This window comes from Symphalangus syndactylus, chromosome 22 (assembly GCF_028878055.3).
Source record: "Symphalangus syndactylus isolate Jambi chromosome 22, NHGRI_mSymSyn1-v2.1_pri, whole genome shotgun sequence".
NCBI lineage: Eukaryota > Metazoa > Chordata > Mammalia > Primates > Hylobatidae > Symphalangus > Symphalangus syndactylus.
Genome location: NC_072444.2, coordinates 49,249,272 through 49,276,963, shown reverse-complemented (window position 1 = coordinate 49,276,963; position 27,692 = coordinate 49,249,272). Strand labels below are relative to the sequence as shown.

At 42.8% G+C, this 27,692-nt stretch overlaps 1 protein-coding gene across 3 annotated transcripts; it reads left to right on the top strand.

Moving 5' to 3' along the window:
• The first annotated feature begins 15,848 nt into the window (after positions 1 to 15,848).
• On the top strand, positions 15,849 to 27,469 carry TSN (translin). Of its 3 annotated transcripts, none has more exons than XM_055261702.2 (6): positions 15,849 to 16,183; positions 17,581 to 17,674; positions 19,065 to 19,161; positions 21,680 to 21,795; positions 23,144 to 23,223; positions 25,309 to 27,469. In XM_055261702.2, the coding sequence occupies exons 1-6, from the start codon at positions 16,118 to 16,120 to the stop codon at positions 25,540 to 25,542; spliced, it is 687 nt and encodes a 228-aa protein (XP_055117677.1). In that variant the 5' UTR covers positions 15,849 to 16,117; the 3' UTR covers positions 25,543 to 27,469. The 3 variants fall into 3 exon arrangements, with proteins under 3 accessions (XP_055117677.1, XP_055117678.1, XP_063487368.1); XM_063631298.1 differs by having other exon boundaries at positions 15,981 to 17,031; XM_055261703.2 differs by lacking the exon at positions 23,144 to 23,223 and having other exon boundaries at positions 15,977 to 16,183.
• The last annotated feature ends 223 nt before the right edge of the window (positions 27,470 to 27,692 follow it).

Sequence of the window (27,692 nt, the reverse complement as noted above, 5' to 3'; positions counted from 1 at the left end):
GTGTTCCTATCAAGTTTCCAGAAGAGGCCGATACTCCATAGACCACACTCAGAAGCAGGAATAGAGATCTGTGGCATTGATTACTGGGTCAGAATTCTGGGGCAGAATGTATTCTGTCACCCTCCAAAAGATTTGTTCAAGTCCTAATCGCTGGTACATGGGTACATGTGAATGAGACTGTACTTGGAGAGTCTTTGAGGATGGAATCACATTAAGATGAGGTCATGACCGGGCATGATGGCTCACGTCTGTAATCCCAGCACTTTTGGAGGCTGAGGCGGGCAGATCACTTGAGGTCAGGAGTTCGAGACTAGCCTGGCCAACATGGTGAAACTCCATCTCTACTAAAAATACAAAAATTAGCCAAGCTTGGTGGCATGTGCCTGTAATCCCAGCTACTCGGGAGGTTGCGGTGGGAGAATCACTTGAACCCGGGAGGCAGAGGTTGCAGTGAGCCGAGATTGTGCCATTGCACTCCAGCCTGGCGACAGAGCAAGATTCTGTCTCAAAACAAAACAAAACAAAACAAAGATGAGGTCCTGTTGGGTTTGGGTTAGCCGTAAACCACGACTAGTGTCCTATGAGAAGAGAGCATTTTGGGCGTGCACATACACAGAATGCCATGTGATGGGCAAAGCAGAAGTTGGAGTGATGCTGCCACCAGCATCCACAATTGTGAGAGAATATGTTTCTGTTGTTTTAAGCCTTTCCGTTTGTGGTAAGTTATCCTGGCAGCCACAGGGAAAAATACAGTTGCTGCACAGCCTGTGTGGTCTGAGGACAGCACTGGTCCTGGGCGTGTCTTGGTATGTCGGGTTCTCGTTGCCTGTTAGGGCAGGTCCTGGAGGACCTCCGGGATGCTCACAGATGGATGCCAGGCCTCCTCTTCTCCTTCCCTCCCTCTCTCCCTTCCTTCCTCCTTCCCTTTCTTCTTTTGATGTTTTTGTTTGTTTGTTTGTTTTTAATTCTTCCTTCTGATTTTGCATGTAGATGGGGAGCTACTGACACTTTGGGTGGGACAGTTCTTCACTGAGCTGGACCGTCCTGTGCACACTACTTTTGTACCCTCGTCCCCTGCTCATTGTAACAATCAAAATGCGTCTGGGCATTTCCATACAGCCCCGAGTGGACTAGTGAGTCCTCAGTGTTTGTCACCTGCTTCTCTTCCTGCACGAATCACCCAGGCGTCCTCCCCCGCCATGCCATCCCACCCTTATCACCTGTGGCCTGGAGCACCTATTGGGGGCCAAGCACAGAAATTGAGGAGGGCCGGTGGCAGGGCTGGGCAGGCAGCAGGGTGAGTCAGGGCACATGAGAGACCAGGAGGGAGAGGGCTGTCTGGGGTGGGGCTGAGGTTCCCCCCACTGCTCAGCCCTGTCTCTCTTCCCCCTCCTGTGTTCCTCTCCCTCCCCACCACTCTGCCTGGTCCCTGTGGGGTTGCCTGATGAGCCACTCCGATATCCGGCCCAGGTGTCCCTTACTTGGTCACAGGATTTCTTAGTATGTTCGGGTTACTATAACAAAAATATCATGGACCAGGTGGCTTATAAACAACAGACGTTTACTTCTCACAGTTCTGGAGGCTGGAAGTCCATGATCAGGGTGTTGGGAGGTTGGTGTCTGTTGAGGACCCACTTCCTGGTTTGTACGAAGTGTCTTCAGTAGTGTCCTCACATGGCCGAGAGAGAAGCAAGCTCCCCGGTGTCTCTTCTTATAAGGTCCCTAATCGCATCATGGGGCTCCACCTCATGACCTCATCACCTCCCACAGGCCCCATCTCTTCCCACCATCAGAATGGGGATCAGGGCTTCAACATAGGAATTTTGGGGGAACACATTCAGTCCAGCAAAGGGATTCTAGGGATGGGCCTGAAAGGGGCAGCTCTGTAGGAAGAAGTGGGGAGAAACCCTTGTCTGTGTCACCTCAACAGTGTGGCCTCCATAAATTCCAGTCTGCAGAGAATTCAGGGCCATGTGATCTGAAGCAGTGAGGGAAATTTCCTTCCTCTTCTGCTGGGATTGGCCATCATTTCTGCCATGCTCTGCCCTGTGTGAGGTTTAACATGTACGGCCCCAAGACTAGACACCAAGTCTGGCAGTGTCCCACGGGAGGCTGGTGGACTGCTAGAAAGGGTGGGGGAGAGTGGAGAGTGGGGTGCCCAGAGGGCCTGGATTCCCTCTGATGGCCCCTGTGCTGACTCACCCCATCCCCTCCCCATCACAGGATCGTTTCCTGCCTTTCAGTAAGGGGTGTGGGTGTCCTGGGTCCTGTGGGGCTTGCAGTCCTCACTGTGGCACCCTCTTCCCAGCCTGAAGCCTGTCTCCTGCTGGGCTCATCACCCTCCCTCATCACCCAGGTCCCCAACCCTTTTCTCTGTTCTCCTACTGCAGGCCTCAACTTCCAACCAGTCTTGTTTCCACCCCCTCCTGCCATTGAAGGAACCTTGCAGAAGTGCAGCTCCAATTATCTGGCCTTCTGGGCTATTAAATGAGGCATCATTTCACCCTTAAATTAGCCCAAATGTCTACTGTGTTCATATTCATGTTGGGAAAGGGGCAGACATAGCGGCTCACCCAGGCTCTGGTGGGCAGGGGGTGGAAATTCAACTTCTCTGGGTAGTGATGTGACAAAATGTGTCAAGAACTTTAAATATAGGACCTATCAAAAAAAATGATCTTAAATCCTGATAAGGGCTTACAAAGCATCACTATGCCATTTATAATAGGAAGAACTGGAAACAATCTAAATAGCCTATGATAAGGAACTGGGTTAAAACACATGGTATGTGCATTTGCTGCATGAAACATTAAAAATGTTTGCATTTCAAAATTATTTTAAAATTTATAAACCACCGCAGTCATAAAGGAGAATGAAATTATGTCCTTTGTAGCAACATGGATGGAACTGGAGGCCATTATCCTAGGTGAGCTAACCCAGAAACAGAAAATCGAATACTTCATATTCTCATAAGTGGGAGCTAAACAGTGGGTACACATGGACATAAAAATAGAAATGAGCCGGGCGCGGTGGCTCACGCCTGTAATCCCAGCACTTTGGGAGGCCGAGGCGGGTGGATCACGAGGTCAGGAGATCGAGACCATCCTGGCTAACACAGTGAAACCCCGTCTCTACTAAAAATACAAAAAATTAGCCGGGCGAGATGGCGGGCGCCTGTAGTCCCAGCTACTCGGGAGGCTGAGGCAGGAGAATGGCGTGAACCCCGGGGGGCGGAGCCTGCAGTGAGCCGAGATTGCGCCACTGCACTCCAGCCTGGGCGACAGCGAGACTCTGCCTCAAAAAAAAAAAAAAAAAAATAGAAATGACAGATACTGGGGACCCCAAAAGAGAGGAGGTGGGAGAGGGAAGAGGCTTGAAAAATTATGTGCTGGGACGATGTTCACTGCGTGGGTGATGAGTACACTGGAAACCCAGTCACCACCAGTATGCAGTGTACCCATGTAATAAACAAGCACAGAGCTGCCCCTTTCAGGCCTATCCCTAGAATCCCTTTGCCTGATTCTAAAAATAAAATAAAATATTATAAGACACAATGAGATGATCATTTTTATGTGACAAGGGTTATTTTTTATGCATTTATTTATTTTAAGAGACACAGTCTCACTCTGTTACCCAGGCTAGAGTGTAGCTAGGCGATCACGGCTCACTGCAGCCTCCACCTCCTGGGCTCAAGCAGTCTTCCCACCTTGGCCTCCCAGTGTTGGGATTACAGGCATGAGCCATGGCGCCTGGCCACAACTGTCCTTTTTTAAAAAATTTATTTTAGTTATATAAACTTTTTTAAACAGACAAGACCTACAGACTTATTTCTTCCTGGGCAGACCACAGTATTGCCCCAGCTGCCAGTGGTCTGGCATGCGGGCTCTGGACACAAAGGCCCCAGAAGTGGCACAGCCCTCTGTGGGCCTGAATCTCCTTGAGTTGCTCCATGTCTTTGTGGAACTTGTTGTCCAGACCATTGGCTAGGACCCAGCTATATTTTCCATCCTTTGCATGCTCCTTTCCTTTTCCTTTTCCCTTTCATTTCCTTTCTTTTTCTTTCCTTTCTTTTTCCTTTTTTTGAGATGGAATTTCACTCTTGTTGCCCAGGCTGAAGTGCAGTGGTGTGATCTTGGCTCACTGCAACCTCCACCTCCTGGCTTCCAGCAACTCTCCTGTCTCAGCCTCCCAAGTAGCTGGGATTACAGGCATGTGCCACCATGCTGGCTAATTTTTGTTGTTGTTGTTGTTATGTGTAATCTACACACTGCTTTTTGGTAACAAATGTGAACATTTAAGCCAAATTTTTAAAGATAATAAAAGTGGAAAAAATAAACTCAAGATAGGATCGACTACTTAAATATACTAACAACCATGGAATAAAATGAAGGGGCACACATATCCCTAAAAATGTTAACAGGCTCAGATGGCTTTATGGGTAAGTTCCACCAAATTTTTATTGAATAAGAATGATACTATATACCCTATCAACTGTTTCAGACCCGAAAAATAAAAAAGGAGAGCTCCTCAATTAATTCTAGAATCCTAGTTTAACTTCATACCTAAACCAAATAAATAGCTTTTTTTTAACTTTAAATCATAACATTTAATTCAGTTGTGAATGCCTTCCACATCACGTTATTTTTTTTTCTTTTTTTAAAAATTATACTTTAAGTTCTGGGTTACATGTGCAGAATGTGGAGTTTTGTTACATAGCTATACATGTGCCATGGTGGTTTGCTGCACCCATCAACCCGTCATCTACCTTAGGTATTTCTCCTAATATTATCCCTCCCCTAACCCCCCACCCCCCCGACAGGCCCCGGTGTGTGAAGTTCCCCTCCCTATGTCCATGTGTTCCCATTGTTCAACTCCCACTTATGAGTGAGAACACGTGGTGTTTGGTTTTCTGATCTTGTGACAGTTTGCTGAGAATGATAGTTTCCAGCTTCATCCATGTCCCTACAAGGACATGAACTCATCCCTTTTTATGGCTGCATAGTATTCCATGATGTATATGTGCCACATTTTCTTAATCCAGCCTATCATTAATGGACATTTGGGTTGGTTCCAAGTCTTTGCTATTGTTAATAGTGCCACAGTAAACATATGTGTGCATGTGTCTTTATCATAGAATGATTTATAATCCTTTGGGTATATGCTCAGTAATGGGATGGCTGGGTCAAATGGTATTTCTAGTTCTAGATCCTTGAGGAATCGCCACACTGTCTTCCACAATGGTTGAACTAATTTACACTCCCACCCACAGTGTAAAAGCATTCCCATTTTTCTACAACCTCTCCAGCATCTGTTGTTTATTGACTTTTTAATGATCACCATTCTAACTGGCATGAGATGGTATCTCATTGTGGTTTTGATTTGCATTTCTCTAATGACCAGTGATGATGAGCATTTTTTCATATGTCTGTTGGCTGCATAAATGTCTTCTTTTGAGAAGTGTCTGTTCATATCCTTTGACCATTTTTTGATGGGGTTTTTTTTTCTTGTAAATTTGTTTAAGTTCTTTGTAGATTCTGGATATTAGCCCTTTGTCAGATGGATAGATTGCAAAATTTCTCCCATTCTGTAGGTTGCCTGTTCACTCTGATGATAGTTTCTTTTGCTGTGTAGAAGCTCTTTAGTTTAATTGGATCCCATTTGTCAATTTTGGCTTTTGTTGCCATTGCTTTTGGTGTTTTAGACATGAAGTCTTTGCCCATGCCTATGTCCTGAATGGTATCATGGTCCTCGGTCTTACGTTTAAGTGTTTGATCCATCTTGTTTTGATTTTTGTGTAAGGTATAAGGAAGGGGTCCAGTTTCAGCTTTCTGCATACAGCTAGCCAGTTTTCCCAACACCATTTATTAAATAGGGAATCTTTTCCCCATTGCTTGTGTGTGTCAGGTTTGTCAAAGATCAGATGGTTTTAGATGTGTGGTGTTATTTCTGAGGCCTCCATTCTGTTCCATTTGTCTATATGTTTTGGTACTAATGCCATGCTGTTTTGGTTACTGTAGCCTTGTAATATAGTTTGAAGTCAGGTAGTGTGATGCCTCCAGCTTTGTTCTTCTTGCCTAGGATTGTCTTGGCTATGTGATGCCTGGCTAATTTTTGTATTTTTAGTAGAGACAGGGTTTCAGCATGTTGGTCAGGTTGGTCTTGAACTCCTGAGCTCAGGTGATCCACCTGCCTTGGCCTCCCAGAGTGCTAGGATTACAGGTGTGAGCCACTGCAGCTGGCATTTGCATGCTTCTGTATGTTAAAGAACCAGTCTGGGAGTAAAAGAAAGGTCAAAACTTTAATGGAAAGACGTTCAGAAAATATAGGGAATCTCCCCACCCCCCACCAAATTTCAATATATATGTAAGAAACATCATTCAAACACATTGGAAAGTTAAGTGAGGCTCCTTTACCCACTGACGAGATTGTTAATGTTTAAGACATCTACACATTAACACTCTGTATGAATCATTACAACTACACTGGAGGGCGATTTGGCCAAGTTGATTCATTTACTACAGATCTGTTGTCTACCAGGTATTGAAAGGGGTTCACAATGCCATGAGGTGGGGGGTGACTCAGCCCCCTTAGGAGCATGTGGAAAGGTTGGAGACATTTGGGGTTTTCACACAGACTTGGTGGTGCCACTGATAGGTCTGTTAGAGATATGGAACATCCTGCACTGAGTGGGACAGTCCCCTGTGTTTCTTCTATTATCCATTGTTTCTTCTCCCCCGTCCCCTGCCTTTGCTGTGCCTTCCTGCAGACAGCCCTGAGCTCCCCACACCACTGATTTGTTTTGACTGCAGGAATGAGTGCGGATTTGAGATTGTGTGAGTTCTGGGTGAGGTGTTAACTGTTCTGTGCTTGCTCATTCTCTTATGCTGATACCATCCACCATGAGACATTTGCAGGCAGCCACTGCTCTCTCAGAGGAGATGTGACGGTGCAGCAGCCCATATTCGGAAGCCCCAGACCTCTGAGCTGGATATCACTGTTTGTCATGAGCACTGAGATTTGGGGGTTGTTTGTTACACATCGTTATCATACATAACCTAACATAAGGAGTAATTGTTCCCCTAAATACCACAAGCACACCCAGCCCTCTGCCTGAAAAACACAGAAGAGGAACAAAATGGAGTGGTGGGCTGAACATGTACCGTCAACACATGATCACAGCACAAACAACATGATTACACGTTGAAGTAAGGGCCTTCAATGACAAGTTGAAAGGTGAGATGTAAAAGGAATGGGAGGAATGAGTGGGATGTCCATGAAAGTTTCCCCAGGTTATAACATTTAAGACCTGAGATGAGTGGCTGGCCTGGTGGCTCATGCCTGTAATCACAGCACTTTGGGAGGCCAAGGCGGGCAGATCACCTGAGGTCAGGAGTTCGAGACCAGCCTGGCCAATATGGTGAAACCCTGTATCTACTGAAAATACAAAAATAAGGCCAGGCACAGTGGTGGGCGCCTGTAATCTCAGCACTTTGGTAGGCCGAAACGGGCGGATCATTTGAGGTCACGAGTTCAAGACCAGCCTGGCCAACAGGGTGAAACTCCGTATCTACTAAAAATACAAAAATTAGCCAGGTGTGGTGGCAGGCACCTGTAATCCCAGATACTTGGGAGGCTGAGGCAGGAGCATTGCTTGAATCTGGGAGGCTCAGGTTGCAGTGAGCTGAGATCGTGCCATTGCACTCTAGCCTGGGTGACAAGAGCGAAACTCTGTCTCAAAAAAAAAAAAAAATTAGCAGGATGTGGTGGTGCATGCTGGTAGTCCCAGCTACTTGGGAGGCTGAGATGAGAGGATGACTTGAGCCTAGGAGGTCGAGGCTGCAGTGAGTGGTGATCACACTACTGCACTCCAGGAGTGATAGATTGAGACCCTGTCTCTAAAAAAAATGTCCCAACAAAAGCGTGTTCTCCTTAGCCAAAAGACCAAGAAAGGAGCAGGTTAGCAAGACAGAAAACTGTTCATTTTTTTTCTTCTTTTGTCACCTCTGGCCATACAGAAAACTTTTGGACAATAATGGCTCTACTCCAGCCAAACACACAGAAAAAACACTGCTGCCTCATACCTCACGTATGCCAGCAAAGTCCCAGTGGGGAGCCTAGACTTCCACCCTCACGAGGCTCGCTGATGCACCCAAACACCCCTGCCATGATGCTGTCAGAGAAAGCCAGGAGAGAAGCTGGGGCTTTCAACCTGCCAGCTGATAATGTCAGTGGTAATGGTGGTGTTGGTGGAGACCACCTGTGGAGCCTGGATTTCCAACCCCATTTAGCAGTAAAGAGAAGCCCCTACGCTTGGGTGTCAACAGAGGCCAAATGTGAAACCTGGCCATATATTTCCACCAGAAAGACACAAGGCAGTGTCCTCCTCCTCTTGCTGGAGAAGTATTAGAAGAAGCCAGTTAAAACAAAAGGTTTAAATAAGATCCAGGGTTTCATAGCATAATACAAAAATGTTCAGGCTTCAATAGACAATCACTTGTCATACCAAGAACCAGGAAGATCTCAAACTGAATGAAACAAGATAATCAATAGATGCTGGTATAGTCTGGATGTTTATACTGTTTTCCCCCCCACCAAATCCATATGTTGAAATCCTAACCTCCCCAAAGTGATGGTATTAGGAGGTAGGGCCTTTGGAAGGTGATTTGGTCATGAGGGGATAGCTCTCATGGATCAGTGACCTTATAAAAGAGGCCCTGGAGAGCCGCCAGCCCCTTCTGCCATATGAAGACACAGTGAAAAGATGGTCATTTATGAACCAGGAAGTGTGTCCTTAGCAGACACTGAATTTGCTAGCCCCTAGATCTTGGACTTCCCAGCCTCCAGAACTGTGAGAAATAAGTTTCCGTTATTATAAGCCACCCAGTTTTTGGCATTTTGTTATAGCAGTCTGAGTGGGCCAGGAAAGATGCCAATACCAAGATGACAAAGATGTTAGAATTATCTTATAAAGATTTTAAAGCAACCATGATTAAAATTCCTCCACGAGCAATTCTGAACATACTTGAAATGAATGAAATAGTAAGTCTCAACAAAGAAACAGAAAGTCTTGGCAATAAAATAGAGGCTATAAAAAACCAAATGGAAATTTTAGAATTGAAAAATAGAGTGAACAAAAATAAAAGCTCAGTATTTGGGCAGAATGTAGAATGCAGAAGAAAGAATCAATGAACTGGAAGACAGAAAAATAAAAATTATAAATCTGAACAACAGAGAGAAAATAGGCTAAAAAATGAACACAGCCTCAAGGACCTCTGAGATTATAACAAAAGATGTAATATTATTGTCATCAGAGTTTTGGAAGGAGAAGAGAGAGAAGGAAAGGTTTAGGCTGGGCACCGTGGCTCACGCCTATAATCCCAGCACTTTGGGAGGCCAAGGCAGGTGGATCACTTGAGCCCAGGGGTTCAAGACCAGACGGAGCAACATGTGAAACTCTGCCTCTACAAGAAATACAAAAATTAGCCAAGCATGGTGGTGCATGCCTGTGGTCTCTGCTACTCGGGAGGCTGAAGTGGGAGGATCACTTGAGCCTGTGAGGCCAAGGTTGAAGTGAGCTGTGATTGTGCCACTACATTTAGCCTGGGTGACAGAGTGAGACTCCATCTCAAAAAGAAAAAAAGAAAAAAGAAAAAATGTTCAAAGACTCCCAAAATTTAGGAAGACACATAAACCTACAGATTTAAGAAGGTGAGCAAGCAAACCCCAAACAGAATAAACTCATAAGAAGTCCATGTGAAGACACAATATAATTGTATTTCTGAAAACTAAAGACAAAAAAAAAAATCTCAAAAGCAGCTAAAGGAAAAAAATGACTTTACCTGTAAGGGAAAAATAATTGACAGAAGATTTCTCATTAAAAACCCTGAAGTTTAGAAAAAAGTGGCAAATTTTTCAAAGGGTGAATGTGAAGAACTGTCAGCCTAGAATCCTATACACAGGGAAAATATACTTTAGCAATGAAGGGGAAATCAAGACATTTGCAGATAAAGGAAAGCTATTAGAATTTGTTGCAGCAGACCTACCCTAAAAGAATGGCAAAAAATTCTCTAAATGGGAAAGAAACAGTAAGAGAAGGAAACCTTGGAACATTAGGAAGGAAGAAAGAACACGGTAAGCAAAAATATGGGTAAATTCAATAGACTTTCCTTCTCTTGAGTTTTCTAAACTATGTTTGATTGTTGAAGCGAAAATTATAATATTGTCTGATGTGGTTATAACTGTATGTAGAGGAAACATTCAACTATTATTAATGGGGGAGAGTAAAGGGACATAGGGAAATAAAGTTTCTATATTTCACTTGAGCTAATAAAATTATAATACCAGTAGACAGTGATAAATATCTACACACACACACACGCAACATTTAGAGTAACCACAAAGCTGTGCAAAGAGATCTTTTCAAAAACAGTGCAGACAAAGTGGAATTCTTAAAAATTGTTCACGGGAAGGCAGAAAAAAAAACAAATAAAAAACAGAGAACAAACAGAAAGCAAAAAACCAAAATGGCAGACTTAAGTGCTAACACATCAATAATAACATAGAATATAAATGGTTTAAATATACCAATTAAAAGACAGAGATTGATGAGTGAATTTTACAAAAAAGACTCAACTATATCCTATCTGGAAGAAATTCACTTCAAATATAAAGATATAGGCAATGATATAGGCAGTGTTGAAATTAAAAAATGATAAAACATATATAATGCAAATAATAAAAGGAAAGCAACAGTGGCTATAAAAATATCAGATAAAATAGACTTCGGTAGAAAAAAATGATGAGTGACAGAGAGGAACATTATATAATCATAAAAAGTCTATCCACTAAGAAGACATAGTAATCCTAAATGTGTATGTAGCAAGCAACAGAGTTGCAAATTTGTGAAACAAAAACTGACAGAACTGAGAGGGGAAATAAAGAAATCTATGGCTGGGTGCGGTGGCTCACGCCTGTAATCCCAGCACTTTGGGAGGCTGAGGCCGGTGGATCACGAGGTCAAGAGATCAAGACCAGCCTGGCCAACATGGTGAAACCCTGTCTCTATTAAAAATACAAAAATTAGCTGGGCATGGTGGTGTGCACCTGTAGTCCCAGCTACATGGGAGGCTGAGGCAGAATTGCTTGAACCCAGGAGGCGGAGGTTGCAGTGAGTAGATATTGTGCCATTGTACTCCAGCCTGGTGACAGAGACTCCGTCTCAAAAAAAAAAAAAATCTATAATTATAGTTAGAGACCCCTCTATTGACAATTGATAGAATAAGGCCAGGTGCAGTGGCTCATGCCTATAATCCCAACACTTTGGGAGGCCAAAGCAGGAGAATTGCTTGAGCCTAGGAGTTCAGGACCAGCCTGAGCAACACAGTGAGACTCCATCTCTACCAAAAATAAAAAAAATTTAGGCAGGATGACACACACCTATAGTCCCAGCTACTCGGGAGGCTGAGGTGGGAAGATTGCTTGAGCCCAGTAGGTTAAGGCTGCAGTGAGCTGTGGTCATGTCATTGCACTCCAGCCTGGGTGACAGAGCAAGACCCTGTCTCTTAAAAAACCAAAACCAAAACAAAGGCCAGGCGCAATGGCTCACGCCTATAATTCCAGCACTTTGGGAGGCGTAGGCAGGAGGATCCCTTGAGGCCAGGAGTTCAAGACTAGCCTGAGCAGCATGACCAGACCCCATGTCTATGAAAAAATTAAAAAAAAAATATCAAAGCATGGTGGTGCACACCTGTAGTCCCAGCTACTCTAGAAGCTGAGGCAGGAGGATCAGTTGAGCTCAGGAGTTCAAGGCTGCAGTGAGCTATGATCACACCACTGTACTTCAGCCTGGGTGATAAAGTAAGACCCTGCCTCTAAAAACTAACAAACAATAACAACAACAACACCACCCTACGGCTAACATCATAGTTAAGGGTGAGAAACTGGACACTTTGGCTCTAAGGTTGGGAAGAAGGCAAGGATGTCCCCTTTTTCCGTTCCTATCCAATATCTTACTGGAAGTCCTATATAATGCATTAGGACAGAAAAAGGAAATAGGAAGTATATAGATTGGGATAGAAGAAATAAAACTATTTGTTCACAGATGAAATGACTGATTCTGTAGAAAATCCCTTAAAAAATTAATAGAACAACTAGACAAATCAGCAGGACAGAGAAGAACTCAACAACATCATCAGCTAAAAGGGCCGAATTGACACTCCACCCAACAACAGATCCTTTCAAGTGCCTGTGGAATATATACTAAGAGAGACCATATTCTGGACTATTTAAACAAAATCTTAACACATTTAGGAGAATTGAATCATAGCTTGTTCTCTGACTATAATAGACTCAAACTAGAAATCAATAACACAATAACAGAAAAATCTCTAAACACTTGAAAATTAAACCATATACTTCTAGATAATCAATTAGAGAGGAAGTCACAAGAGAAATTTAAAAAATACATTGAACTAAATAAAAATGAAACTACAACATATCAAAAATTTGTGGTACACAGCTAAGAGCAGTGCCCAGAGGGAAAGTTAACAGCACTAAAATGCCTCCATTAGAAAAGTGGGAAAATCTTAATAATCTAAGTTCCATCTCAAGAACCTAGAAAAGTAAAATGAAACCAAAACAAGCAGAAAGAAGAAAATAATAAAGAGCAGATGGCTGGGCGCGGTGGCTCACGCCTGTAATTCCAGCACGTTGGGAGGCTGAGGCGGGTGAATCATGAGGTCAGGAGATTGAGACCATCCTGGCTAACACGGTGAAACCCTGTCTCTACTAAAAATACAAAAAATTAGCTGGGCGTGGTGGCGGGCGCCTGTAGTCCCAGCTATTCAGGAGGCTGAGGCAGGAGAATGACGTGAACCCGGGAGGCGGAGCTTGCAGTGAGCCGAGATAGCGCCACTGCAGTCCGGCCTGGGCGACAGAACGAGACTCTGTCTCAAAAAAAAAAAAAAAAGGGAAAATAATAAAGAGCAGAAATTGATGAAATTGAAACAGAATCGGGCGTGGTGGCTTATGCCTGTAATCCCAGCACTTTGGGAGGCTGAGGTGGGTGGGTCACCTGAGGTGGGTGGGTCACCTGAGGTCAGGAGTTCAAGGCCGGCCTGGGCAACATGGTGAACTCCCATCTCTACTAAAAATACAAAAATCAGTTGGGCACAGCGGTGTGTGCCTGTAATCCCAGCTACTCAGGAGGCTGAGGCAGGAGAATCATTTGAACCCAGGAGGTGGAGGTTGCAGTGAACCAAGATCACGTCACTGCACTCCAGCCTGAGTGACAGAGTGAGACTCCATCTCAAAAAAAAAAAAAAAAATTAAGCAGAGAACTAGTTATTTTAAGAGATCAATAAAGTGGATAAACCTCCAGCAAGATTGACAAAGAGAAACAAAGAGAAAATGAACAAATTTCTTCTATCAGGAATGAAATACAGGGTGGCACTAGAGAGCCTGAAGATGACAAAAGAATATAAGGAAATACTATAAACAACTCTATTCAAATACATTTGACTTCTTAGACTAAATGAACCAATTCCTTTAAAAAACACAGCTACCATAGCTCACCCAATATTAAATAGATACTTTGTAGCCTGGGCAACATAGCCAGACCCCATCTCTACCAAAAAAAATAAAAATTAGCCAGGTATGGTGGCATGTGCCTACAGTCCCAGCTACTGGGTAGGCTGAGGCAGAAGAATCACCTGCTGACAGAGTGAGACCCCATCTCTTAAAGAAAAAGATACTTTGAGTAGCACTATGACTATTAGGAAATTGAATTTGCAATAAAAATTCCCCAAAAGAGATCTCCAAAGAAGGTTTCATTGGAGAAGGTTTCAGCAGAGAATTCTACCAACTACTTAAAGAATAAACAGCAATCTGCATAAGCTCTTCCAGGTAATAGACCAGAAGCGAACACTTTCCACTTCTTTATGAAGCTAGTATTGGGGAGGAAATGCTTTCTCTTTATTATATTTTGTTCAGTTTATGGGGGCCTCCAAAAAAATTATTTATTTGAGGTAGGATCTCACTCTGTCACCCAGGCTTGAGTGCAGTGGCACAATCATGGCCCACTGCAGCCGTGGCTTCCTGAGCTCAAGTGATCCTCCCACCTCAGCCTCTGAAGTAGCTGGGACCACAGGCATGCGCTACCATGTTCAGCCAATTTTCAAAACATTTTTTGTAGAGATGGTGGTCTCACTATTTTGCCCAGGCTGGTTTCGAACTCTTGGGCTCAAGTGATCCTCCTTGTTAGCCTCTTAAAGTGGTGGGATTACAGGTGTGAGCCACCATGCCCAGCCAGGGCCTGCAAATTAAACTGACAAAAAACAGATTTAACGGAACAGAAAATCAGCATGGGCATATAAGAACTCAACAACACCATCAACTAGTAGGGTCTAATTAAAATTTTTATAGGACACTCCCAAAAAAGGCTTATTTGCATGGATGCTAGCAAAATAAGTAGCTAGCCTACTAAATGGTTAAAGTTAGAGGTTTATGTCTGGGTGCAGTGGTTGATACCTGTAATCCCAGCATTTTGAAAGGCTGAGGCAGGAGGATTTCTTGAGCCCAGGAGTTCAAGACCAGGCTGGGCAACGTAATGAGACCAAAAAACGAAACAGAACAAAACAACAACAAAAAAAACAAAACATACAAAATAACAAAGAAACAAAAAACCAGTTAGTGGCTTGTGTGCCTAACTCAGTAGGTAAAACGGAGAGGTGACCAAAGTTTGTATGAGAACAAATAGGATTCTTTAGGACAGACAAATGGGTTTTGGGAGAACAAACAGGAGATAAGAAAGGGTTTTTTTATTTTTATTTTTTGAGATGGAGCCTTTCTGTAGCCCAGGCTATAGTGCAGTGGTGTGATCTCGGCTAACTGCAACCTCTGCCTCCCGGGTTCAAGCGATTCTCCTGCCTCAGTCTCCCCAGTTGCTGGCTAATTTTCGTATCTTTGGTAGAGATGGAGTTTCACCATGTTGGTCAGGATGGTCTCGAACTCCTGACCTCATGATCTGCCCGCCTAGGCCTCCCAAAGTGCTGGGATTACAGGTGTGAGCCACCGCGCCTGGCCGATAGTTTTTTAAAAAGGTAGGTGCTAGTGGTCTTACTGTCTTCTTCATGGACATGAAATTATTCTCATATAATGAGAATTAAATATGATCCTTCATGTAAAGAGTTTAGACTAACGTCAGAAACAAAGCAAGCAATAAATGTTTGATTAAAGTTAAATTTAGTTGATAAGAATCATTCCAATTCATCTGGAGAGTGCAACACACACACACTGTATTTGTGTATGGAATAATTGTTCAAGAACACACACACACAGTATTTGCGTATGAAATAACTTCAAGAACAAAGGGGAAACCGTTATAGGGCATGGAAGGGGAATTAGGGCAAGGTGTGAGTGGAAAGAGAAACATCCCACCGCACACGCTTAAAAAATCCGTTTAATTTAAAAATAGGTAATACAGCCATACAGAGAAGACATTAAAATAAAAGATTTGCACAGAAAATTTTCGTTCCCAATCCATTCCCTACTCACAGTCCTACATACGTTACTTTTATTTTCCTTTTTTTGGAAATGTAAATGCACTGGCCCCCTACTTTCTCACGAAGGCTGAACTCTCTCTACATTCTTCTGCACCTGTTTTTTGTGCATACTCTTTCGTTGTGAAATATTTTCCCCAACTGTTGTTGTGTATGAAATAAATACACACATATAAGCTAAACAGCCCCGCTTGCCCGCACCACCTACTAGCCCGTCCCCGCCCTCCCTCAGGCCCACGTGCTCCGAGGGCCGCCTTCGCAGGTTGTTTCTGGCGATGCCTGTCTGAAGGCCTCAGACTGAGGCCCCGCCCACTCTCCCTCTCCTCTGCCCTTTGGACGCGCGCCTCGGTTCCGAACGCAGCGGACGGCGCCTCAGGCAGCGCGGCGGACAGCCCGCCCTCCGGCGCGCCGCGAGTCTCGGAGGACCCCAGCGACGGTCGTATCGTAAGACCGGGGGACGCGGCGATAGCGGCGGCTGTTGCGATTGATTGCGCTGGTTGCCTCCGGAGTCCACTTCCTTGGCCGCCCTTGCTACACTGGCTGATTGTTGTGCAGCCGGCGCCATGTCTGTGAGCGAGATCTTCGTGGAGCTGCAGGGCTTTTTGGCTGCCGAGCAGGACATCCGAGAGGCGAGCCCCCTCCCTTGCCTATTCCCTTTGCCTTTCCATGCCTAGTTGGGCCACTTCGCCCGGCCCTCCTCTGTCGCTCAGTCTTGGGCGGTGGGGTCTCCTCCGAGGGTGGGTTGTTTCCCCTCTAGCTTTAGATTAGGCACTCCCCGCCCCCGCCCCAAATTTTCCTGCTGTGTCCTGATTCCCCGTGTTCGAGTCTCAGCTTCTCAGCATCACTTGCCTCGTTTGTGTCAGTTTTCCTTCTTTTCAGCACTTGTTTATATCGAAGGCTCGATTAGCCCCTGGTCTTCAGCGAATGAGCGTTTCGTGTATTTTTGTTGGTGTCTTAAAAGCACGTGTGATCTCCTGCTTAAAACTCTCCTATGGTTTCCTATCCCACACGGGATAAAAAATCAGACTCTACTGTGGCTCACATGGTCTCTCTTCAGCCTCGTTTATGCTCTCTGTCTTTGTGTGTGATGTTCACTTTACCTTTTCTAGTGCCCCAAATAGCTTCCTGCCTCTGCTTTTTCTGGAATTTGCTTCTTTCTCGTTCTTTTCCTGATTGTCTCGTATTTATCTCATTGACGTCACAGTCTAAACGATCTATTTCCTGTTATGTTTTCTAGTAGCACATTAACTTTTTTTAATGTGTGTAATGTTGATGATTTTAAAAAAATCTTCTCCCCCATTGTATGTTAAACCGCCAGAGGGAAGGGATTGTGTGCTTGGTTTCCCAGTATTTACACAGTGCCTGGCACATAAGTATGCTCAGTGAATATTTTAAAAATGAATTAGAGGCGGGGAAGCGGCGCCTCATGCCTGTAATTCCACCATTTTGGGAGGCCCAGGCGGCCAGATCACCTGAGGTAAGGAGTTTGAGACCAGCCTGGCCAACATGGTGAAACCCTGTCTCTACTAAAAATATAAAAGAAAATTAACTGGGCATGGTTGCGCACGCCTGTAATCCCAGCTACTCGGGAGGCTGAAGCAGGAGAATGGCGTGAACCCGGGAGGCGGAGGTTGCGGTGAGCTGAGATCGCGCCATTGCACTCCAGCCTGGGTGACAGAGCGAGACTCCGTCTCAAAAAAAAAGAAAAAAGAAGAAAAAGAATTAGAAATACCCGACTCTTGTATTGCATTTAACTCTTCATTTTGCAAGTTGCGTTCACACACGTCATCCGTTATAATGTCCCAATTGAATACTTGGGGTGAATGGGTGGCTGTTATCCTTTAAAGGGTATCTGAGGAATCTAAGGCTTTTTAGTGACTTTTTGAAGTCTTACAGAGGAAATAAGTGGAAAAGTCAGGATTCAAATTTGGTTATGATAGATCACATAAGCTATCTAATGTGTTTGGTGTGAGTGTATGACAATAATTCTGTTGAGTATCTGATTTTTATTTTTAATTCTCTCTAGGAAATCAGAAAAGTTGTACAGAGTTTAGAACAAACAGCTCGAGAGATTTTAACTCTACTGCAAGGGGTCCATCAGGGTGCTGGGTTTCAGGACAGTAAGTTCTTTGTTTTGTATCCAATTATCAGTCTCTTATTTAGAGGGAGAGTTTCTATCCAGAAGACGTTTTATAATGAAAAATGGCTATCATGCTTTATGGTGAGTAAAAATTGAAGAAGTAGGTGATTTGATAATTTTGGTTGATTTTTCTTCCACTTCCACACAGTATGGTGTAAACAGAGATGTTTTCTATTGTGAGGGCATTCTACTGATGATAATTACAATTGCTTAACCCATTTCCTGTTTAGAAAAAAAAAAGTGCAGCTCTCTGCCAGCACAGTATTCTCAGGGTAAGCGGGGAAAGGGTTTATTATTATTTTTTTAATTATTATTTTTTTTTTTTTCTGAGATGGAGTTTCACTCTTGTTGCCCAGGCTGGAGTGCAGTGGCGCCATCTCAGCTCACTGCAACCTCCGCCTCCTGGGTTCAAGCAGTTCTCCTGCCTCAGCCTCCCTAGTAGCTGGTGTTACAGGTGCCCGCCATCACGCCCAGCTACTTTTTTTTTTTTTTTTGTATTTTTATTAGAGATGGGGTTTCACTTTGTTGGGCAGGCTGGTCTTGCACTCCTGACCTCAGATGATCCGCCTGGCTGGGCCTCCCAAAGTGCTGGGATTACAGGCGTGAGCCACCGCACCTGGCCCAAGGGTTTGTAACTCTTTTGTGTTATCTAGCGACTTTATTTGGCCCTTTGCGTGTGTGGGTGTATGTGTGTATGTGTGTGTATGCACCTGTGTGTATTTGAATCCAGCCTTTCAGTGATTGAATACCTTTTAATATGAGATTAACAGTATAAAGTGTTCTCAAATTAATGTGTTTATAATCAGCCTCTTGAATGAAAATAAAATATGTCAAGTTTAGACATGGAACCTTCATTGTAAGGTATAGCCAGCACAGCTAAAGGAGCTGAAGCGTATTTTCAGATACAAGACTGATATAATAATGCATTTACATGTGCCAGAGGCAAGTGATTTTTCTTAATGATACGGAGTTGGTCATCCTGATTGTGAATGCTTGGTAAAGGCTTTTTTCTGCCAAATATGGGAGGAAGAAGCAATCCAATTTTAGGCATCCTCTGAGGAGTGAACAGGAATAGCAGCTGGTGTGCAGCTCCTTAAGGATGACGTTATTTATGACAACCAAACCAATTACCAGTGTGTCTCCTAATATATTCCCTTTTAGCAAGTTGTTTATTTTTCAGTATAGCTAATTAGTAGGGAAACTGGGGATGATATTTTGAAAGCCAGGTTGAAAAGCACAGATGTGTACATTAGTTGTGAGGTTTTTTTGTTGATTAATTTCCAGATAGATTACTTAGATTATTAAGCAAGAACTGTCTTTGAAATTTGGTAAGTTTTTCATTATTACATTTGGTTATCTTTTGTGATTAGTTCCAAAGAGGTGTTTGAAAGCTCGAGAACATTTTGGTACAGTAAAAACACATCTAACATCTTTGAAGACCAAATTTCCTGCTGAACAGTATTACAGGTTTGTAAGAAAAATAGCATTATTTTATAATGTTAAGTAAAAAAAAGGAGAAAAATTATGTGTACCAAATGATTGCTTACAACTAGGCAAACATCCTGTGTGGAAGTAACAAAAAGAGAAAGAACCGAACTAACAATGGTCATGACAAAAATTGATGCTTTTATTTTTTTCTTCTTTTTACTTTCTAAATCTTAAGGAACATGTATTACTTTTGCAGTAAAACAATTAAAAAGAAAATGTGGTATGAGGGTCAAAAGTGAGAATATCTTTTTGCTATATTCGAGTTTCTCGTGAAATTGGATGAACTATAGTTAGTGAAATAATGAGATTAGGTGGCAGTATATATATGGAGTTGAGTTTTACTTTGAAGCTTGAATTTCAGTGCCAAGTGATGTAATTAGCTAATATTTTATGCTATGTCTTCTTACTAAAATCAACACTGTTGATTTTAAGATACACCATTATTTTATGTACCAGTAGGGAAGGAAAATTTTGCCAGTCATAAATGTGAAACATGGGCCAGGCGTGGTGGCTCACGCCTGTAATCCTAGCACTTTGGGAGGCCAAGGCGGGCAGATCACCTGAGGTCAGGAGTTTGAGACAGCCTGGCCAGCATGGCGAAACCCTGTCTCTCCTAAAAATACGAAAATTAGCCAGGTGTGGTGGCTTATGCCTATAACCCCAGCCACTTCAGAGGCTAAGGCAGGAGAATCACTTGAACCAGGCAGGCAGAGGTTGCAGTGAGCCGAGATCGTGCCATTGCACTCCAGCCTGGGCAACAGAGTGAGACTCCATCTAAAAAAAAAAAAAAATTGTGAAACATGGATTGTGAAATGTCTCTTGGTTTCATAGGTGTTAAACTGGGAAAAACTGCATCTGAATCAACAGTAAATAGGATGAGTATTTTCAGGGGTGGATAGTATAACCTTATGAGAATATTCTTTTAAGGCAGAGGTTGACAAACCACTAGTGGCTGCTGCCTCTGGGAGCTAAGAATTGCTTTTGTGTTTTCAAGAGATGTTAAAAAAAAGAAAATCCCAGATAAGAATATGTAACAGTGAAAGTGGCCCACAAAGCCTAAAATATTTACTACTTGGCCCTTTACAGAAAAGATTTGTTGGTCCTTGCTGTAAGGCAGGGGTTCCCAACCCCCAGGCCATGGACTGGTACTGGTCTGTGGCCTGTTAGGAACTGGGACGCACAGAAGGAGGTGAGCCATGGGTGAACGAGTGAAGCTTCATCTGTATTTACAGCTGCTCTCCATCACTTGCAACACTGCCTGAGCTCCACCTCTTGTCAGATTGGTGGCAGCATTCGATTCTCATAGTAGTGCGAACCCTATTGTGGACTGTGCATGCGAGAGATCTAGATTGCGTGCTCTTCTTGAGAATCTAATACCTGATGATCTGAAGTGGAACAATTTCATCCTGAAACCATCCGCCCGCCTTCTGTGGAAAAATTGTCTTCCACGAAACTGGTCCCTGGTGCTGAAACGGTCAGGGACTGCTGTTGTAATAGCTGAAGCACAGAGAGAGGTAGGACAGTAGGACAGGTGGGGTCTTTAGAGACCACCTTCTCTGGAGGTCACACACAGGCTGCCCTCTGGCTGGATTTGGCCTTCAGAAGGGTTTGTGTGACCTGCATTATGTTGAGACCTTTTTGTGAATGTACTGCCACATTTGAAAATCTGGAGGCATTGCGTAAATATCCACAGGTTGTAGAATTTCCTTTTTTCAGGCTTCTAGCTCAGTATTCTATTTTAAGTCCATTTGTTTAGTGATTGCAAATGGTAATTTTGTGAATCAGAATTGTTTTGGTATTCTGCACTCAAATCAAAATGTAGGAATACATTGAGGATGATATATAACTGCAGTTGTCTTCAATCATCAGTTGCAAATTTTTATTTTTTTCAGAGCAGTATCATTGTTCTTACTGATAAAATTTAGAAAGCACAATTGCTCTTGTCATCTGTAATCTTCAGTTGTTTTCTTTTTTTCTGTCTTTTTTTTTTGAGACAGAGTCTCACTGTGTCGCTCAGGGTGGAGTGCAGTGGTGTGATCTTGCTCACTGCAACCTCTGCCTCCCGGGTTCAAGCAATTCTCCTGCCTCAGCCTCCCGAGTAGCTGGGACTATGGGCGCCCGCCACCACGCCTGGCTAGTTTTTGTATTTTTAATAGAGACGGGGTTTTGCCATGTTGGCCAGGCTGGTCTTGAACTCCTTACCTCAGGTGATCAACCTGCCTCTGCTTCTCAAAGTGCTGGGATTACAGGCGTGAGCCATTGCATCCAGCGTAAATTTTCATACTCGTCAAAATTAGACCATATTTCTCACTGATTAAACTTAAATAATTGTTATAAATTTGAACTTGTAAAATTTATGCTAAATGTCATATTTCTCTTTATATATTGGGGATTTGTGTAAGATTTTATTTGAAAAACCGTTTGAACATGGCTGTGTTAAACCCATCTCTCTGAAGGTCCCTAACCTTGGAGGCTAAATGTGCTTATTTTCATGCAGATTTCATGAGCACTGGAGGTTTGTGTTGCAGCGCTTGGTCTTCTTGGCAGCATTTGTTGTGTATTTGGAAACAGAAACACTAGTGACTCGAGAAGCGGTTACAGAAATTCTTGGCAGTAAGTGTCTTTATTAGTGGGATCTGCAGAATCAAGCATGGTTGCTTAGTTTTTGGTGGAAAGGGTGGTTGTACTTTGTTTATTAAAACAAACAAGAATTAACTAAAAACCACTTACAGTTGTAGCTTGGTATCTGAGGATGATTGCTTCCAGAGCTCTCCAATACCCAAATCTGAGGATGTTCAAGTCCCTTATATAACTGGTGTAGTATTTGCATATAACCTATCCACATCCTCCCACATACTTTAAATCATCTCTAGATTTCCTAAAATATCTAATACAGTATAAGTGTTATGTAAATATTTTTTTTTTTTTGAGACAGAGTCTCACTCTGTCGCCCAGGCTGGAGTGCAGTGGCACAATCTCCGCTCACTGCAACCTCCACCTCCCAGGTTCAAGTGATTCTCCTGCCTCAGCCTCCAGAGTAGCTGGGATTATAGGTGCCTGCCACTACACCCAGCTAATTTTTTGTATTTTTTTTTTTTCCCCAAAATGGAGTTTTGCTCTTGTTGCCCAGGCTGTAGTGCAATGACACAATCTCAGCTCACCACATCCTCCATCTCCTGGGTTCAAGCAATTCTCCTACCTCAGCCTCCTGAGTAGCTAGAATTACAGGCATGCACCACCACACCTGGCTAATTTTGTATTTTTAGTAGAGTTGAGGTTTCTCCATGTTGGTCAGGCTGGTCTTGAACTCCTGACCTCAGGTGATCCGCCCACCTCAGCCTCCCAAAGTGCTGGGATTACAGGCATGAGCCACCGCACCTTGCCTTTTTCCAAATATTTTCTATCCATAGTTGGTTAGCACAGAGGGCCAACTCTGCTTGGAAATGTAAAAGCTAAAAATAACAATGGCAAACACATTTGCACTTGCTTTAGTTTTTAAAATTGAATTTTTTAAAATTTCAAGCCTACAGAAAAATTGAAAGAATAGTACAATGAATACCTGTTTACACGCCACTTAGATTTACCACTTGTTAACATTTTGCTGCATCTGCTTAATCTTCTCATTTTGTGTGTGTCTTTGTCAGCCATTTGAAAGTTGCAAATATCATAACTCCTTTCTTAAATGCTTTCTCATGCGCTTTCTAACAAGAAGTATATTCTCTGACACAACTAGATACCGTTTTTGATAGTATTTTTGAGGGAAGACTGAATTGAATTTTGCTTAAGAGCTCAAAAAATCCATAGTGAGGTCTAGTTGCCAAGGGTGTGAATATATTAAAAAGCCAGTTTTTAAAAGATTCATCCTGTCTTCACTTACTTTGGGAGAAATTATGTGTATATTTTTATATTCTGAGGCTTAACTTGCATTCACAGCATGTCTTTATTTTGATGTGTTTTTTAGTTGAGCCAGATCGGGAGAAAGGATTTCATCTGGATGTAGAAGATTATCTCTCAGGAGTTCTAATTCTTGCCAGTGAACTGGTAAGCTCAGTAACTTGCTGGTTGCTTTTTCGATCTTTCTGCTTCACTGTCAGTTTTTGTTTTTTTTTTTTTTTTGAGACGGAGTCTCGCTCTGTTGCCCAGGCTGGAGTGCAGTGGCGTGATCTCGGCTCACTGCAAGCTCCGCCTCCCGGGTTCACGCCATTCTCCTGCCTGAGCCTCCCGAGTAGCTGGGACTACAGGCGCCCGCCACCACGCCCGGCTAATTTCTTTTTGTATTTTTAGTAGAGATGGAGTTTCACCGTGTTAGCCAGGATGGTCTCGATCTCCTGACCTCATGATCTGCCTGCTTCGGCCTCCCAAAGTGCTGGGATTATAGGCATGAGCCACCATGCCCGGCCCACTGTTTTTAAAATGGGTACCAAAATTCAGAATGTCTTAATTCTTTTCTAAGCTGTCTCTCAGTCACCAGGTAGTCACTGACTGGCACTGTATGTATTACAGTTTACTAGGCATCAGAGAAAAGCCAGATCAAATGATGAGTGCATACTTACTGAGTTAAGAATTTTTGACAGATGATAAGACCTCTTCCTTTTAGGGTAGTGGCAAAACATCTATTCCTGGTAACTGTTAATTCATGTAATTGTTTTGGGCACTCATTTGTCTTATATAACTAAGTTATTCTAATCCTTTATTCCTTTAATCACTATCTAGGGAAATTGCCCTGTAAAAGTCTAAAGAAAAAAAAAGCTGTCAGTAGCAAAATTGAGTAGTTGTGATAGAGACTGTGCCAGTCTGCAGAGGTGTAAATATTTACTATCTGGCTCATTAAGAAAAAGTTTGCTTGTCCTTGCTCCAGAGGAAAGCAGTCCAGGGCTGGTCTGATGATTCCTTGATCTTTGGTCCTAGGTTCTTCTAGCTTCAGCTTCTTTCTTATGTTCCAGAACTGTTGCTCTAGTCACATCTTCACTCTAGCCAGCAGTAGGAGGAAATAGGGAAAACGGTATGCCCTCCCGCTTTAAGGACATTTCTTTGAAGTTGTACACACAACTTCTGTTAACATTCTGGTGCCTTGCCTGCAGGGGAGGCGGAAATGGAGTCTATTGGAGTGGGTATGTGTGCACTGAAAATCTGAGGAAGATGGTGAGAATGGATAGTGGGGTCCAGTTGCAGGCTGTACCACTTGTCTGGCTTGTTGGAGACACCTGACCAGTAAACATGAAGCATCTTGTTAGTATTAGTTGTTAAGTGTAAGGTGTCTTTAGGACCATACATGTTGGGGCCGGGCGCAGTGGCTTACGCTTGTAATCCTGGCAGTTTTGGAGGCCAAGGTGGGAGGATCACTTGAGGCCAGGAGTTCCACACCAGCCTAAGCAACAAAGCAAGACCCCTTCTCTATTTATATTAAAAACAAACAAACAAACAAAAAACCCATATGTGAGACCAAAAAAAACCCGTATGTTGAGAATGCACTAAAGGGGTGGTGTAGGTAAGCCTGGAAAAGTGGAGAGGATTTTACAGAAAAGGGAATCTTTTTTATTATTTTAATATATTTTTTAAAGCCAGTCAAATGGAGCAGTGGGGGGTTGTATACTGACACCGAGAAGGGGAGTCTTGAGTTGGGTCTTGAAATCAATCTTAGTTCTCCTTCAAGACAAGGTTACACTGACTTAATTTTAGATTCTTATCCCAAGTCTGCCTTACTTGATTCTAGATGACTGGAGTTGCAGCTTAGTAGATGGGCTCTAGAAATGTGAGCCCACCATATGGCCGAGGTTGGAAGAGATAGTGGAGCTGCTATGATTACTTTGTCGTTTATTTCTTCGATATGATAGCAGATGAGCTGTAAAGATGCTTGTGTAATGTAACACTTTATTATGCAATAGCCAGTTTAAGAAATTAGAGAAATTTTAGATGTTAGTAATATTAAATTTTACTTGGCAGAAATGGTCTCATTTTCAGTGGGATTATTTTCAGAGAAGCTCCTGTCTTGTCTTGCGTGTACCCTGAGATAGAACATCAGCGTAGCTGTCTAGGCTTGCGGTTCTTCTGGTTGTGATTCAGAGGAAGATGCGCTGAGGAGGAGCCATGTTGTAATAAGCCCCTGTTTTCTCTTTCCTGGTACAGTCGAGGCTGTCTGTCAACAGCGTGACTGCTGGAGACTACTCCCGACCCCTCCACATCTCCACCTTTATCAATGAGCTGGATTCCGGTTTCCGCCTTCTCAACCTGAAAAATGACTCCCTGAGGAAGCGCTACGACGGATTGAAATATGACGTGAAGAAAGTAGAGGAGGTTGTCTATGATCTCTCCATCCGGGGCTTCAATAAGGAGACGGCAGCAGCTTGTGTTGAAAAATAGGAGGCTCTCCTTGCTCCTGGCCTTGCTGACCTCAGCAGTTGCCAGGAAGGGGTGAGCACAGAGTGCCTCTTACGGTAGTTAGGATGCCCAGTTGCTAAACACTGCGCTTTATTTTCTTAACCAGTTGTGGTGTGAGTATCAGAATTGAAACACTTTTTTGGGGGTAAAAAATATAGCCTTTACATTTACAGAATTTTCTTTGTTATTTCAGTGAATTTGCTCTGTAATTCAGTGTATTTCAGTTCTGTCAAAAAGTGTAAATGTTAGTTTCTTGGTAAAGTCCTTTTCTTGCTTACCTTGACTGTTGATGTACTGATTGAGAAGTTCATTGTCTCGTTTGTGATTCTTCCAGATGTGATGCTTGATATTTTCTATATGCGAGTTAGCCATCCACACCTAGGCATAGCCTGGATACGGTATAAAAATAGATAATTAAAAAGATGGTTGCCAAGCAAGGAAAACTTATTTTCTATTTTCTCTTCCTTATTTTAAGCATTGTGAGTAAATCAGATGTTGAATTCTTTTGCCAAGGGAATTATAGCCCCAGGTTCTCTCTCACTGCCATCAAAATATAAAAGATTAAACTGCAAAGTCAAGCTCAACAGATTATTTTGGAAAGTTTTTGTATTAAGGGATTTAGTAACATCATTTGGTTCTCCACCAAGCAGGGAGTAGGGCTTAGTGTTTTAAAACACCTCTGCTTTCTGATGTTGCCTTAATATCCTGCTATTGCAGCAATTAAAAATTTTCTTCATGTACATTTGGAACTAACAGGTGATGTGATATATTCCTAAATTATGAAACCTTTTTCCTAGTAGTCAGCTAGATCATTTGTTCTGGGAGTATAAAGCCACCCACGTAAGTTAATAAGCAAAATCCTGACTATTATGTTGTTAGAGAAAAATGCTTTGCTTTGTCTGGAAGAAAGATAAAATAGTGAATTATAAATAAATCAGGCCGGGTGTGGTGGCTCACACCTGTAATCCCAGCACACTGGGAGGCCAAGGCAGGGGGATTGCTTGAGCTCAGGAGTTCGAAACCAGTCTGGGCAACAAAGTGAGACTCCATCTCTATATAAAAACAAAAAACACGAAAGCACACACAAATCAGTGGGATTTGGTAATGTGTTTTAGAGTAAGAAATTTCAGGTTGTTGGTGACTATCCCAACAGTTATGTTTTAAATGTACAGTTTGGGGCAAGTCATGTAAATACTGTTGGTGATCTTCCCCCCACGCCCCAATTTTCAAGTAGTACTAAGAGTATGTGCCAGGAAACTCTTGCTATTGAATTGAGATGATTAAAATGGTGACTTAATCCATAGTTATTTTGCACCCACTGAAAGGAAAGTGCTTTCCAGAATAATATGAAGTATCTAAAAGTGTCACCTTTTCTTGCCTGATCAACAATTTGGGCTTCCTGTTTGTACAAGGGGCCATTTGGCATACCTTTCACAGCTTTTATCAGGCCGAGTTAAAGGCTGACTACATTTTTTCGTTACGAGGAAAGCAGTTGAAATTAGGCATGGGTTATTATGCATTGGGATTTTAGAACAATTTTCTTGTGACAGCTCTTTTTGTGAAGTTAGGTTCTTAAAAGTGCCCATGATGGTCACTTAAAATGTGCAGTGATAGCACTGCCAGGATCAAGCATGAAAGGCTTTTAAATTAAATCATCACACATAAGGTAATACGTTTGATACTAATTTTTTTTTTTTAACCTCTTTAAGTATTGATTCTGCTTGAGAATATTGAAGTACTTGCCAGAAGTTGTGGATTTCAGTTTTAACAAATGCTATGTAAGTGGAGAAGCACACTCTGGTCTTGGAATTCCATTTGAGGATTTAGAAGTGTCATGTTTATAACTATTGAGTTGTGTTTGTTGCTGGCTTGTTGTAAAGCAATAAATTTTTTTTTGGTCTTTTTGTAAGTGAGTGTGCTGCTGTAAGAAATATCCCATGTGCATAACAAATTCTGAATATTTTTTGAGGCTAAAGAAGACTGGGGTGACAAGCAGATACTGCTGTGTAATGGTTACACTAACCAAAAGATACCAGCCGCTCAGAGTTCTATACTGTAAAGCGCAGATAACATTTGTGTGTTATACCTTGATTGGGGAATTAAAAGTCATTTAACTGAAGATGTTGAGAAAC